This window comes from Lactuca sativa, chromosome 5 (genome assembly GCF_002870075.4).
Source record: "Lactuca sativa cultivar Salinas chromosome 5, Lsat_Salinas_v11, whole genome shotgun sequence".
Classification (NCBI taxonomy): domain Eukaryota; kingdom Viridiplantae; phylum Streptophyta; class Magnoliopsida; order Asterales; family Asteraceae; genus Lactuca; species Lactuca sativa.
In genome coordinates this window covers 298,607,718-298,620,585 of record NC_056627.2, presented here as the reverse complement: position 1 = coordinate 298,620,585, position 12,868 = coordinate 298,607,718, and the positions used below count along the sequence as shown (strand labels likewise).

General features: G+C 30.9%; 1 protein-coding gene across 1 annotated transcript; it reads left to right on the top strand.

The window, feature by feature from the left end:
* The first annotated feature begins 592 nt into the window (after window positions 1–592).
* On the top strand, window positions 593–12,069 carry LOC111892484 (protein FAR1-RELATED SEQUENCE 5-like). The gene is made up of 6 exons (XM_023888523.1): window positions 593–890; window positions 9,361–9,507; window positions 9,629–10,361; window positions 10,429–10,607; window positions 10,780–11,136; window positions 11,570–12,069. The coding sequence occupies exons 1-6, from the start codon at window positions 593–595 to the stop codon at window positions 12,067–12,069; spliced, it is 2,214 nt and encodes a 737-aa protein (XP_023744291.1).
* The last annotated feature ends 799 nt before the right edge of the window (window positions 12,070–12,868 follow it).

Genomic DNA, 12,868 nt, shown 5'->3' with positions numbered 1-12,868 from the left:
AGGGTTTCCAACCCCATCTTAGCCTAATAGGACCAAAACTAAATCTTTAAGCCCATTAGGGTTTCCTTAGGTCAATTAGGGCTTCATTGGGCCCATTAGAGTTTTAGTACCTTTGTCCAAACATCCCAAACGAGCCATAAAACAAAAGAGGCATACCGACACACGACACGACGGTCGGTGGCGGCAGCCCCTACCTCACGGTGGTGGTTACGGGTTTTTCATTGATTATTTCCACAAGATTACAACTTTACAACAACACTCAAACACACACACTCACATAAAATAATACACACATATACAACCGAATTGTGGCGGCAGGTGATCAGAGGTGTTAGCCACCACCTCACGGTGCTGGTGTTGGCTCACTTTTTTTCCCATTTACACAAAACACACACACACACATTCGCTTAATGAAATACAACAGCCGTGCACACACACCTAAGTACATACAAAGCACGCACACAACCACCCTCCGCTGTGGCTGGTGGTGACGGATGCAATCAGCGGCCCAACGTAAATGGAGAGAGAGAGAGAGAGAGAGAGAGAACGTCAGTCACGGTAATGGGTTGTCCTGCTCGTCACAGTAACGACCATGATGCAGTCGTCGGTCTTTGAATTGGCGGTTATCGATCTTATCATCGGCAGAGCAGCAATGAAAGCATTCGAGCGGTGGCACACGACGGCTATGGGGTGGAAGAGAAGTGAGGGTAGTCGGGAAACACCAACAACAGCATCGTCTTCAACGGAAGTGGGCTGCGGCGATGGCGGCTTCACACATTTAACCTTCAATAGCCTGACATCCAAACTTTCTGACTTGTCGAACCCTAAATCGCTGACAACAATCATGGCGGTAACGTCCTGGTGGTTCATGACCTTGACAGCGGAGGGAGGTTATGGCGATGGAGGCTGGAGCTTAAGGTGGTGGCTCCCGCAAGCTAGGTTTAGGGTTAGATGCACATGGTGACGGGTTTTAGACTATATACCCTCCTCACAAAACTTTTCCCCCTTATTACCATATTTGGTCCCTCCTTCTTCCTTTTCTTTCAAATTAAATCCAAACATTACCAAATGGACCTTCCATGGCGAACTCTTTTCAAATTAAGTCCAATATTTACTCTTTAACCCTTGTTTCCATAAATTCTTTTATACTAGGTCCAAATGATACCAAACAGCCCCTCTTCTTTCAAACCCTTTCCAAATAAGTCCCTTAACTACACTTTATCCCCCGAAACTAACATTCCAATAATTATTACTTGATTTTTGAGGCAATAATAATATAAAATAATAATAAAATTACTTCTCGGGGTTTCAGATCCATTAGTTAATTACTCTATTTTAAACGGGATGTTACATAACCATAACAAAAACTATAAAAACATTAAACCATATATTATATTTAATTTATTAATGAGTAACTCGCAGATAGAAGTCATTCAAACGATTGATATTATGCAATTATAATAGATGTATATATTATCATATAATTCAAAATAGTCAATATATTATATCCATTTAGTATACAAGTTATTATATCAAATTTAACAACAATGTTATTTTTCTATTTAAAAAAAACATATATTTGTAAAGATTTCAACTATATAGGTCTTTTTGCGCAACGCGCGGACATTTGCCTAGTCTTACATACTTATAAAACTAGCATTTTTTCTTGAATCTCATACATTTGAAACCCCCTTTTTAACTTCCTCAAACCACATTCATTTGAAACCCCATTTTTTAACTAATGGAACTCAAAAGTATTCTTAATTATGATTTAACACTCAAAAGTTTTATAACTTATATTATGTTGAATTAGCATTTAGTGAAAAGTTTACTATAAAAAGGCCAATGTTTTAAGAAGACATGCATACAAATCATATACAAATTTTAGAAAGAAATCAAACTTAAAGGTTTTTGTATTGGGTTGAGGTCTTGTGACCACTTTTGGAGATATGCTATTATATCAGAGCTTTTAATTTGTAATTTTGTTATACTAATTCGTTTTTATATGTTCTTCGTTTTTGGATTATTGTAAAACAATCGTTGTATATTGTGGTTTAATCATTAATATATTGATCATATGTTATATAGGGTGATGTCCAAAATATTTAATTAAATATTTTAAATATGTTTTTTTTGTTTTTTAATTGTACCGTTTCAAAAAGATAATTAATTAAAACTCATACATATGTTATACTTTCCATCTCTCTCTCTCTCTCTCTCTCTCTCTATATATATATATATATATATATATATATATATATATATATATATATATATATATATATATGTTATACTTTCCATCTCTCTCTCTCTCTCTCTCTCTCTCTATATATATATATATATATATATATATATATATATAGATATATATATATATATATATATATATATATATATGTCAAAACACTTCAACCAAAATTCATTTTAGATCTAATATTTCAAATGCTTTTTAATAATGATTGTAAAAATTTTAACATGTGTTACTTAATTGATTGATTAATAAAAATATTAATGTTTTGAAACTCTGAACTTTTAAACTTATATTATTTAATTTGTTAGTTAACTAAAATATTTTTCCTACATACAGACAACATTTTGATGTTTGGTTAGTCACATTTGTTTATGTAATTAGAAAGCAAGGTGTACGTAGAATGACTACTTCAATTTCACATAGGAATCGATATCACTAGAGAGGTATGTTGTTTTTAACCGGTTATAGGAGATCCATATACTCTTTTTAATTATTTATATTAATGCTTAATAATATCTATTTTATATTCCTATTTACCTTAATTTTTTAGGTCCAAATTATGGAAGATGATTCTTGACGCATTAACATAAAGTCAAACGTACGCCTTGTAAAATATGTAACTAAAATTAAATATCATGATAAATAATCCACTTATTTTAAAACTCTTGATGACATTTATGTATAATGATATATTTTATATGGCTTCATTCTTAATTTCAATGTTTAATATTTGAAAGTTCATATATGAAACCTTGGATGTTTTGGTGTAATATAAATAGTGTAATACAAAGTTTATTAGTTCAATATTGTTTATTAATAGCTCATTCAAAACAACTTATTCTTATTTTGTCCAAAAAAATTATCGGACATAAGAAAAGTAGATATATTAATGTTATACAAAAACTTATAATATATATTGGATATTATAAAAGTAAAAGTAAAGTGTATAAGGTATGGACTATATTAGATAGTATCAAAATATACGTTGATGGATTTGTATGTTATTTAATAATTCAGTTAATGCCCAAAACATGACTAAAAACATAAATTTCAACATATTTCAATTTTTCCATAATTATTTTAACCACATAAATGCATTCTTATGCAACGCGCGAGGTTACACCTAGTATATTATAAAGGAAATATTTTTTTCTTTCACCGCAATCATTTGAAACTCTCATTCATTTTTCTTTTCACCACATTCATTTGAAACTTCCATGACTTTTCAATTTCTTTCTAATAATGATTATAAGTTGGTTAATAAGATTAAATAAATATCAAGCGTAAAGTTTAATCATATATAAACTAAATTTCTATATTAAAAGAATATATTTTTACTTCTATTGATAAAGTTATGTTTTTTAACTTTTTACATATGATACTTAATTTATTATTTTTAATATATTGTTGAATGTAAACCATTATCATTTTAAAGTTATAACTTTTGAACAGGCTGTATAAAATATTTAGATTATAAAGTTAAATATAACATTACACGACCAACTTAAATATAAATTTTTGTTTTACTTAAACAACCCAAATAATATTTTGTAAATATTTAAAAGTGATAAATTGTAGTGTCTTTCTAATAATGATTATAATTTGGTTAATAAGGCTAAATAAATATCAAACCTAAAGTGTAATCATAAATAAACTAAATTTAATTTTAAAATAATATTTTTACTACTACTTATAAAGTTATCTTTAACTTTTAAGATATTATACTTAACTTATTAGATTTAATATGTTGTTGTATGTAAACAGTTATCAATTTAAAGCTACAACTTTGGAACAGTTTGGATAAAAACTTAAACTATTAATTTAAATATAACATTTTAGTGTCAACTTAAATATAAGCTTCAGTTCCGCTTAAAAAACTCAATGAATATTTTGTGAATAGTTAAAAGTGATAAACTGTAGTGTTAAATGCAAAAACTAAATTATAATATCAATTTAACTAAAATATTTCCTAAAGATATTTGTATAATCGTTAAAAGATTTAAAATAAGTAGCTTAAAATAACTTACAATAACAACAGTTAAAAACAACTCTATATAAATGATTATTGTTACCTTTAAAATAAAAAATAAAAAACAATGTCTGATGTTTTAAATAATTATAATGATAGAAATTTAAATGTTAAGAAAATAAATTATAAAAAATTAATTAACAATAACTAGAACTATAAATAACATTAAGTCATATATTATATTTAATTTTATTCATGAGTAACTCGCGGGTAGAAGTCATTCAAACAGTTGAGATTATACAATTATAATAGATGTATATATTATCATCTAATTCAAAATAATCAATATATTATATCAATTTAGTATACGAATTATTATATCAAATTACCAACAATGTTATTGTTATATTTAAAAAAACATATATTTGTAAAGATTTCAACTATATAGGTGTTTATGCGCAACGCGCAGACATTCGCCTAGTGTATATATATATATATATATATATATATATATATATATATATAGAGAGAGAGAGAGAGAGAGAAATAAAGAAGTAGAGATAGAAAGATAGATTAAAGACAACCCTCATGAGGATTTCGGCTCTGTCACTTATAAACAATTTTGTTTACATAAAACAAATCTTCAAAATTTTGTTAATAGAAATATGAATCTGACTGATAAATATACAAACATTAATCTTATTTATGTTCTTGATCAAACCTGTAACTAAGCCATTTATAAAATCAATGGTGATTGTAAACGAATTTCGAGAGATCAACAGCAGATGCTAGGATTTACTTAGAGAGTGAAGCAAGTGGCAGATCGAACCTTTGAATTAATCTTTTTTTGATGAAAATCCAAATCCAAATCCAATATTACCTTATAGTTGGATATGGTGGTGATTCTGAAGATAGAAACAATGGCGGTAGTTTAGAGAGAGAGAGAGAGAGAGAGAGAGAATGAGATAATCAATGATGGTGGTGATGTTGTCTTAGAGGTACGATGGTTGGTTGGTTGTCTCACACAAAAAAAGAGATATGAGCGATGATGGTGAAATTAGGCAGAATAGATCGAGTTGTTTTTAGATGCAAAATAAGAGAGAGAGAGAGAGAGAGAGAGAGAGAGAGAGAGAGAGAGATTTAAAATAAGAAGAAGGAACATAATCAAAGGAGGTTGGGAGGCGGTGATTTGCGAAGATTTAAGGTACATAGGGATTAAGTTATGTCAAATTGAATGGAATCCAAAATAATCAGTGCTGATTTTAAGGAAGGAGATTGCTATCAAAATTATGTTCCTAATACAATTTCTGATTTATAGCATTCTTAGTTGGAAAATCTTCATCTATTTGTATCAATTTTGAGCGGGAATATGAGAGAAAAGTTTAGGAAAAGACGCCAACTGGCAAATGTAACACCAAGATTTCCAAAAACAAAATTTTCATTTAATTAATCAATTTAATATTAAAAACACTTGTTTAAAATCTTATTCACATTCGAATTACAAAACGTAGTTTCATATTCATTATAATAGAAGACCAGGATCCTCCAAGACATAATTCTTTCTTCGGTGTGTACAATCGAACCGTTGCCATCCCGCGTTACTGTAAGAACCTGAAACAACGTAACATAAACGACGTAAGCACGAAGCTTAGTGAGTTCCCCAATATACCTTACGCACATATGCCTTCCGGCCCGGACCTTTCAGTCCACATAACATTGCCTTCCGGCCCGTAATAGTATCGCCTTCCGGCCCATAATATATATCGCCTTCCGGCCCATAAGATAATTGCCTTCCGGCCCATACACATATATAACACATAATACAAATACTCTAACACATAAAGCACATATATCATATATCATACCTGACCTTTCTGTCACATAATACCTTGCCTTCCGGCCCATATATAAGCATGTATATCACGCGTAGCAGCTAACTTTCCATTTATAGCATATAAACATAACACATAACATACTCGACCTTCCGGTCACACAATCAAACCCTTCCGGGTGAGGTATAGTGAGAAGACTCACCTCGCGGACACTGGAAGATAGCAACTCCTGAAATCTCTTGCACTTGATCCTCCGAGCTACAAGCTCCCTGTCTCACCATATATCTCTTTTTAATACTTCTATCTCCCACGCTAACTGACCCTACAACGTTACACACAGGTCAACTCTGGTCAACAGTCCATTGTCAGCTCGACTGGACTCGGCGAGTTCCCTGGCGACTCGGCGAGTCTGGTCGTCCTTCAATCCTCTAAGATTCCCCTTCTACTCGTCGAGTATCCTCTTTGACTCGACGAGTCACTCCTGGAAGAATCGCGGGGCCACCCCGACTCCACTCGCCGAGTCTGAAGAACAACTCGGCGAGTCCCAGTGAATCTTCAAGCTACTCGCCGAGTCTGATCATCCGACTCGGCGAGTCCACGCCATGCAGTCGATCAAACTGCTTCCTGAGATACATATATTCCCGAATAACCAAACATGGGACCTTCTGGACCTCTAAGGGTCCTAATACAAGGTTATAAACATTGGGTAACGACACAACAATCCGTCAAATCTCCAAATGGGTTTCACAAACCCTAAATCCATGCACACATTCACATCACAGAAAATAATCCGAAAGGTTACCTGAATCATGCACCCTCAGTGTCCCCAAGCCTCAAAACGTGATTCCCTTGCTGTCCCATTAGCCAAAACCTTCTCCTTCTTGGACAATAACTTCCTCAAATCACCATTGATCTTCAATCCTTGCTCTAGCCGCTCCAGTCGCCTAGGGTTCTTCCCAATCGATCCAAAATCGTGAAATGACGACATAACAACCCTTATATACGACCCCATACGAAACGGCTAGGGTTTCCGCTGAACAGCGTCGACTCGCCGAGTCCATACCTGGACTCGTCGAGTCCAGTCGCGAACCCGCGACCAACTCTGCGACCCTACTCGGCGAGTCTGGCTCCAACTCGCCGAGTCTCCCCTTTAAAACACCCCAAAATGCAATTTAACAATACTTGAGATTTTGGGCTGTTACAGCAAAGAACACACGTTGTACTCAGCTTCGCTCTCTTTCTATGTCTCTTTCGTCCCGATTAGTATCTAAACCCACCATTTTTTAAGAAGACGTATGAAGGAACCCACCGTTTATGAAGAAGACATATGAAGGGAATTCATAGGACAGGTCTCTTTCTATGTCTCTTTCGTCCCGATTAGTATCTAAACCCACCATTTTTTAAAAAGACGTATGAAGGAACCCACCGTTTATGAAGAAGACATATGAAGGGAATTCATAGGACAGGTGAGGTGGTGGATCGATGGAGATAGGTGTTAGTGACGAACAGTTGAGAGAAGAGTGAGAAAGGATGAGCAACTTATTGGATAAGATAAGCGGTGGGGAAGGATCTGGTAGATGATTTTTTGGACGTATGTAATTGGAAGTAATAGGAGGCGGGATCAGACAATAACGTTACCCCCCTCTGGCACGTATCACAATATTGTCCACTTTGGGCCACTCGGCACGAGGACTTCCCAGGGGGTCACCCATCCTGGTACTACTCCCACCCGAGCACGCTTAACTGCAGAGTTCTTATGGGATCTGCTGCCCTCACGGCTTTAAAACGCGTTATGATAGGGAGGGTATCCACACCCCTTATAAGGAATGCTTAGTTCTCCTTCCCAGCCGATGTGGGATCAGATCTATCCCACTTTCACCCTACTATAAATTTTATATATGTGTATTATTTAGTAAATATTATTTTAGTGTTCTACTACAAATTTTATATATGAGTATTAATTTAGTAAATTCTAATGTGAATATTAATGTATGATTATTCATATAATCATTGACGAATGATGATTAAAATGTATATATACAAAATTCATAACAAAATAATAATCTAAAGTAGTGTTCTCACATTCTCACTTTATTTGTTGTTCGAACTGTACCCTATATATATATATATATATATATATATATATATATATATATATATATATATATATATATATATATATATATATATATATATATATATATATATATATATATATATATATATATATTAGGGTTAGGTTCATGTGAGACGACCTAATTTTGTGAGACCATGAGACGCAAACCCAACCACTCATTTTATAGATAAAAAAAACATTTTTAAACTGCAAAATAACTGAAAATTTTCGAAAAAAGTTTTCAAATATTATTTCGTCATTTATATTTTCAAAAAAATAAAAATAAATAAAACATACCTTTTTTTTACATTTTTTATTAAAATATTTTATATATATGACAAATCTAGTAGAATATTCTAACATTCTAAAAATCACATTAGAATATTTACAGTGTAATATTCTATTAAAATATTTCACGTATTTTTCAACAAAAATGGAAATTTTTTTTAGGTAATTAAAGTGACGAAAATAATAATTAAAAAAATTTGGATTTTTATTGTTATTTTGCATTTTAAAATTATTTTTAGATTATATATATATATATATATATATATATATATATATATATATATATATATATATATATATATATATATATATGGGTAGGTTATTGCAAAAATACATAAAAGATGCGAAAATACAATAACCAATCAGAAAATGACACATCATTAACCTTTATTATTATTATTATTATATCATTAAATTAAATTATAAAGGGTATAAATGTCATTTAAAAAGTATTGTAATGCACGTTTTCTATGAATTCGTACTAATAACTACTTCATCATAAACTGCAAACATATTAACCGTTAATAAGGCTATTAACCAACATATCCATGATTCGCCAATTCAATTTAACCGAATCTTGATGAATCGAAATACTCTAAAAAAATCTTAGTGAAAGAAAAAAGTTGAATTTTCAAGAAGATATTCTTACATCGACAACAACTGATTATCAAAACGTAGCAATTGAAAACTCGGGAAGTGTATTCAAAGATGCAGACAAGTTTTCAATCTGTTTTAACTTCAATTGATCTTCTGTGAATTAATATCAAACATTAATATAGAGTTTTATTACAAAAAAACTGCATACTTATTTTAACTCAGTGTTCAATTAAATAATATATTGATGATTACATACAAACAGATACGATATTTATGTTCAATAACATTGCATAATTTTTTTTCGCAGAATTTTTTTATGGAGATGGAGTCGATATTTATGTTCCAACTGCTGGAAAAGAAATACAATCATCAATTGATTTCAGCATTGATGAATCAGAATCATACAATATTTGTTTAGGTGATCAATCAGAAACATTAATCACATATTATTCAGGCAAGCATTCAACCTTAATATTAAATTAATATATTTTATTAGAATAACTGCAAATTTCATATATAAACAAAACAAATTTATCCTGAATGAGACGATTTATATCATCTAAATGTTGCAAAAGAATTGATTCCTAAGGAAAAAGATTCTTTTCCATCATTGAATGAAGCAATTGAAATGTACCGAAAGTATGGGAAAGCTGTTGGCTTTGGAATTAGAATGGGAACTTCAACTTATTATGGAGATTATACTCTGCGAAAAAAAACATATAAGGTGCAACAAGTATGGTCAACCAAGGAAAATAAAAGTATTGACACGTTGACATCAAGAGGTCTGAAAAAGAAAGAAAGAAAAAGTTATCATAAGGTAACAGGATGCATGGCAATGATAGGTTATCATAGAGATCATAAAAGTGATACTTTTACAGTATACAAATTTCAAGCAGTACATAATCACCCACTTAATGATTTTGATCAACAAAGCATTTGTAGTAAAATCCATAAGCTTACAATTTGTGATCAAGAACTTATTGTGAAAGCTTCTACTTTAAACATTGGAGCTACAAAAGCACACAAGTTACAAGCAAGTCTAAAAGGAGGCTGCGATAATGTAACTGCATCCAAGATTGATTACAAAAATTTCTGGAGAGATTATATGAATATAGTTGGACCTAATGATGCTCAATGTGTTGTGGACCAGTTGCAAATTCGAAGAGATAATTATCCAAATTTCCACTTCGAATATAAGCTAGATGACAAAGTACTAAATGTTATGTTTTGGACAGATAAAACTGCTAAAGAAAATTACTCTAAGTTTTCTGATGTGATTTCAATGGATGCAACTTACAGAACCAACAGGTACATTTCAATATAATATTTATATTTATATTAAAAATTAAGTTATATGATATAAGATACTTTACAGGTACAATATGATTTTTGTTCCTTTCACTGCCATTAACAACCACGACAATACAATCAATGTCGAAGCTGGACTCTTATCGGATGAAACAATAGAGTCATATACATGGTTGTTAAGAGCTTTTCTTAAAGCACATGGACAAATTCCTTCCATGATTTTGTCTGATATGGATCCGGCTTTATGTACGTCCATTTCAAAAGAGTTTCAGGGATGTAGACACAGGTTATGTATGTGGCACATCATGAGCAAAATACCTGCCAAAGTAATTTACTTATTAACTATGTAGTTAATAGAATTTTCAAATTTAACATTGTATACTAACAACTTAATAATTGGAATTGCATATTTGTTCAGATGTAGTTGAAAATACAGATTTCAAGAAACAATTACATAAAATTGTTTGGAATATACATCTTGAACCAGCAGAATTTGAGAGTAAGTGGAACTTAATGTTGGACAAATTCAAATTGAGAGAAAATAAATGGTTGGATGACATGTATAATAAGAGAGACAAATGGATTCCTTCTTGCTTTAGAGATATTCCTATGTGTGGTCTTATGAAGACAACATCACGATCTGAAAGTTCAAATTCTTTCTTCAATGTTTTCTCTAGCCCATCCAATTTACTTGTGAATTTTATGTTTAACTTTGACACTGCTATTGCAAAGCAACGTCATGAACAAAAAAGATTGGATATAGCTTCAAGAAATAGTACTCCTCATATGATTTTTGCAAATTATCCATTGAAGATTGAAAACCATGCATCCACTATTTATAAATAGAGAGGCATTCATTGAAGTACAAAAGGAGATCAAAAAAGCATTCACTTTATGTTTCCAAAAGACATCGTTAATAGTGAATGAAACTCAAGAATGCACAATAGTTTACAAGAACCACAAAACTGGAGAAAGGCCCCATTTCAAGGTTTAAAATTATTTAACATTATATTTATTTTCTATTTCTATTTTTTTAAATTTTTATTATAAATGAAATTTGATAAAAAAAAAAAAAAAAAGAATAATATTATAGGTGTTTTTTAATGAAGGAGATATGACCATACACTGTTCATGAGCATTTTCAGTTTTATGGAATTCTTTGTTGTCATTGTGTTAGAGTTCTCTTAGACAATGACATTTTCAAATAGCGGAAAAATACATTCTTGATAGATGGAGAAAAAACATTGTGGATGTTTCTTATCAAAAGATATTGCATAGATGGGGAGTGGGCAACACTGAAACTTCAAATCTTTTGCATGAGGCGTCATATTTTTATGAGAAATGTGTCGATTCGGTGTCTCATGATCTTGGGAAATTACAAGAACTGGTACAAAGTTTGAAGACATTAAGCATTGAGTGTGAAAAGAATGTTGTGACTAAACCAAATACAAATCCAATAAAAGAAATTGTTGAAAATGTTGTTGGACTCCACATTCCAAATGAAATTGACATTGAGGCACCTAGCGAGATAAGAACTAAAGGTTCCGGAAAGAGAAATAGAATGCAAAGCTCTGCAGAAAAAGCAATTGCAAAATCTCTTAAGGTTAAACGAAAATGCACAAGATGTAATGAATTTGTCAATCATGATAAAAGAAACTGCCCCATCAATCCATCCAAATTGCTTATGCCTTTGAAAAAACATCAGTAGAAAACTTTATATTATGATTTCCTTATGTAAACTTATGGTAAATCTTTGCAGATATTTGTTTGATCATACAATTTTAGTTTCATATATTTGAATGTGTTACAATGTTTGATTATTATGTTATCAAAATGATGTTTCTGTTACAAAAGGACAATTATGCCCTTCAATCAAAATACATAATGTTTTCTTATCAAAAACAAAATCTGAAAAAAAAGCTTTGTATAATAAAATAAAAGGTTTAACATGTGTGTTGTGATGTATAACCTATAGATAGATAAAATTGTGGAACTTCATTTTTAAGGATTTAATGCAGGAGCAATATGTACAAACATGAAATTTTTATACCTTTATGTTGTAAAAAAAGATCATTATCCAATATAAAAGCACAATGCAGTTGTAAAATGGACCAAAATGCCCTTAATACAAGTATTGTACTCATTAACTATCAAACGGACAAAAAAAATATACAAAATAAACAAAAATGAATAAAAAAGTGATGCAGGGGCAAAATGGAGGAAATTACACTTTTTAAAGGTAATCTATTAATTTGATATCAAAAGAACAAAAAAAAAATACAAAATAAACAAAAATTAATAAAAATAAATTGAAAAAAATAAAAAAAAAACCTAAATATTCGAATATCATAAATTTCTGATTAAAAAAAAGGGCAAATTTTCTTAATTTCACTTATTTTATTAATTTTATATTAAGTTGATGATTTGGTCCTTTTATAATACTACATTACTTATTTCACTTTTAAAAGGATTTACACAAAATATAAAAGATTAGTGCAGGAGAAAAA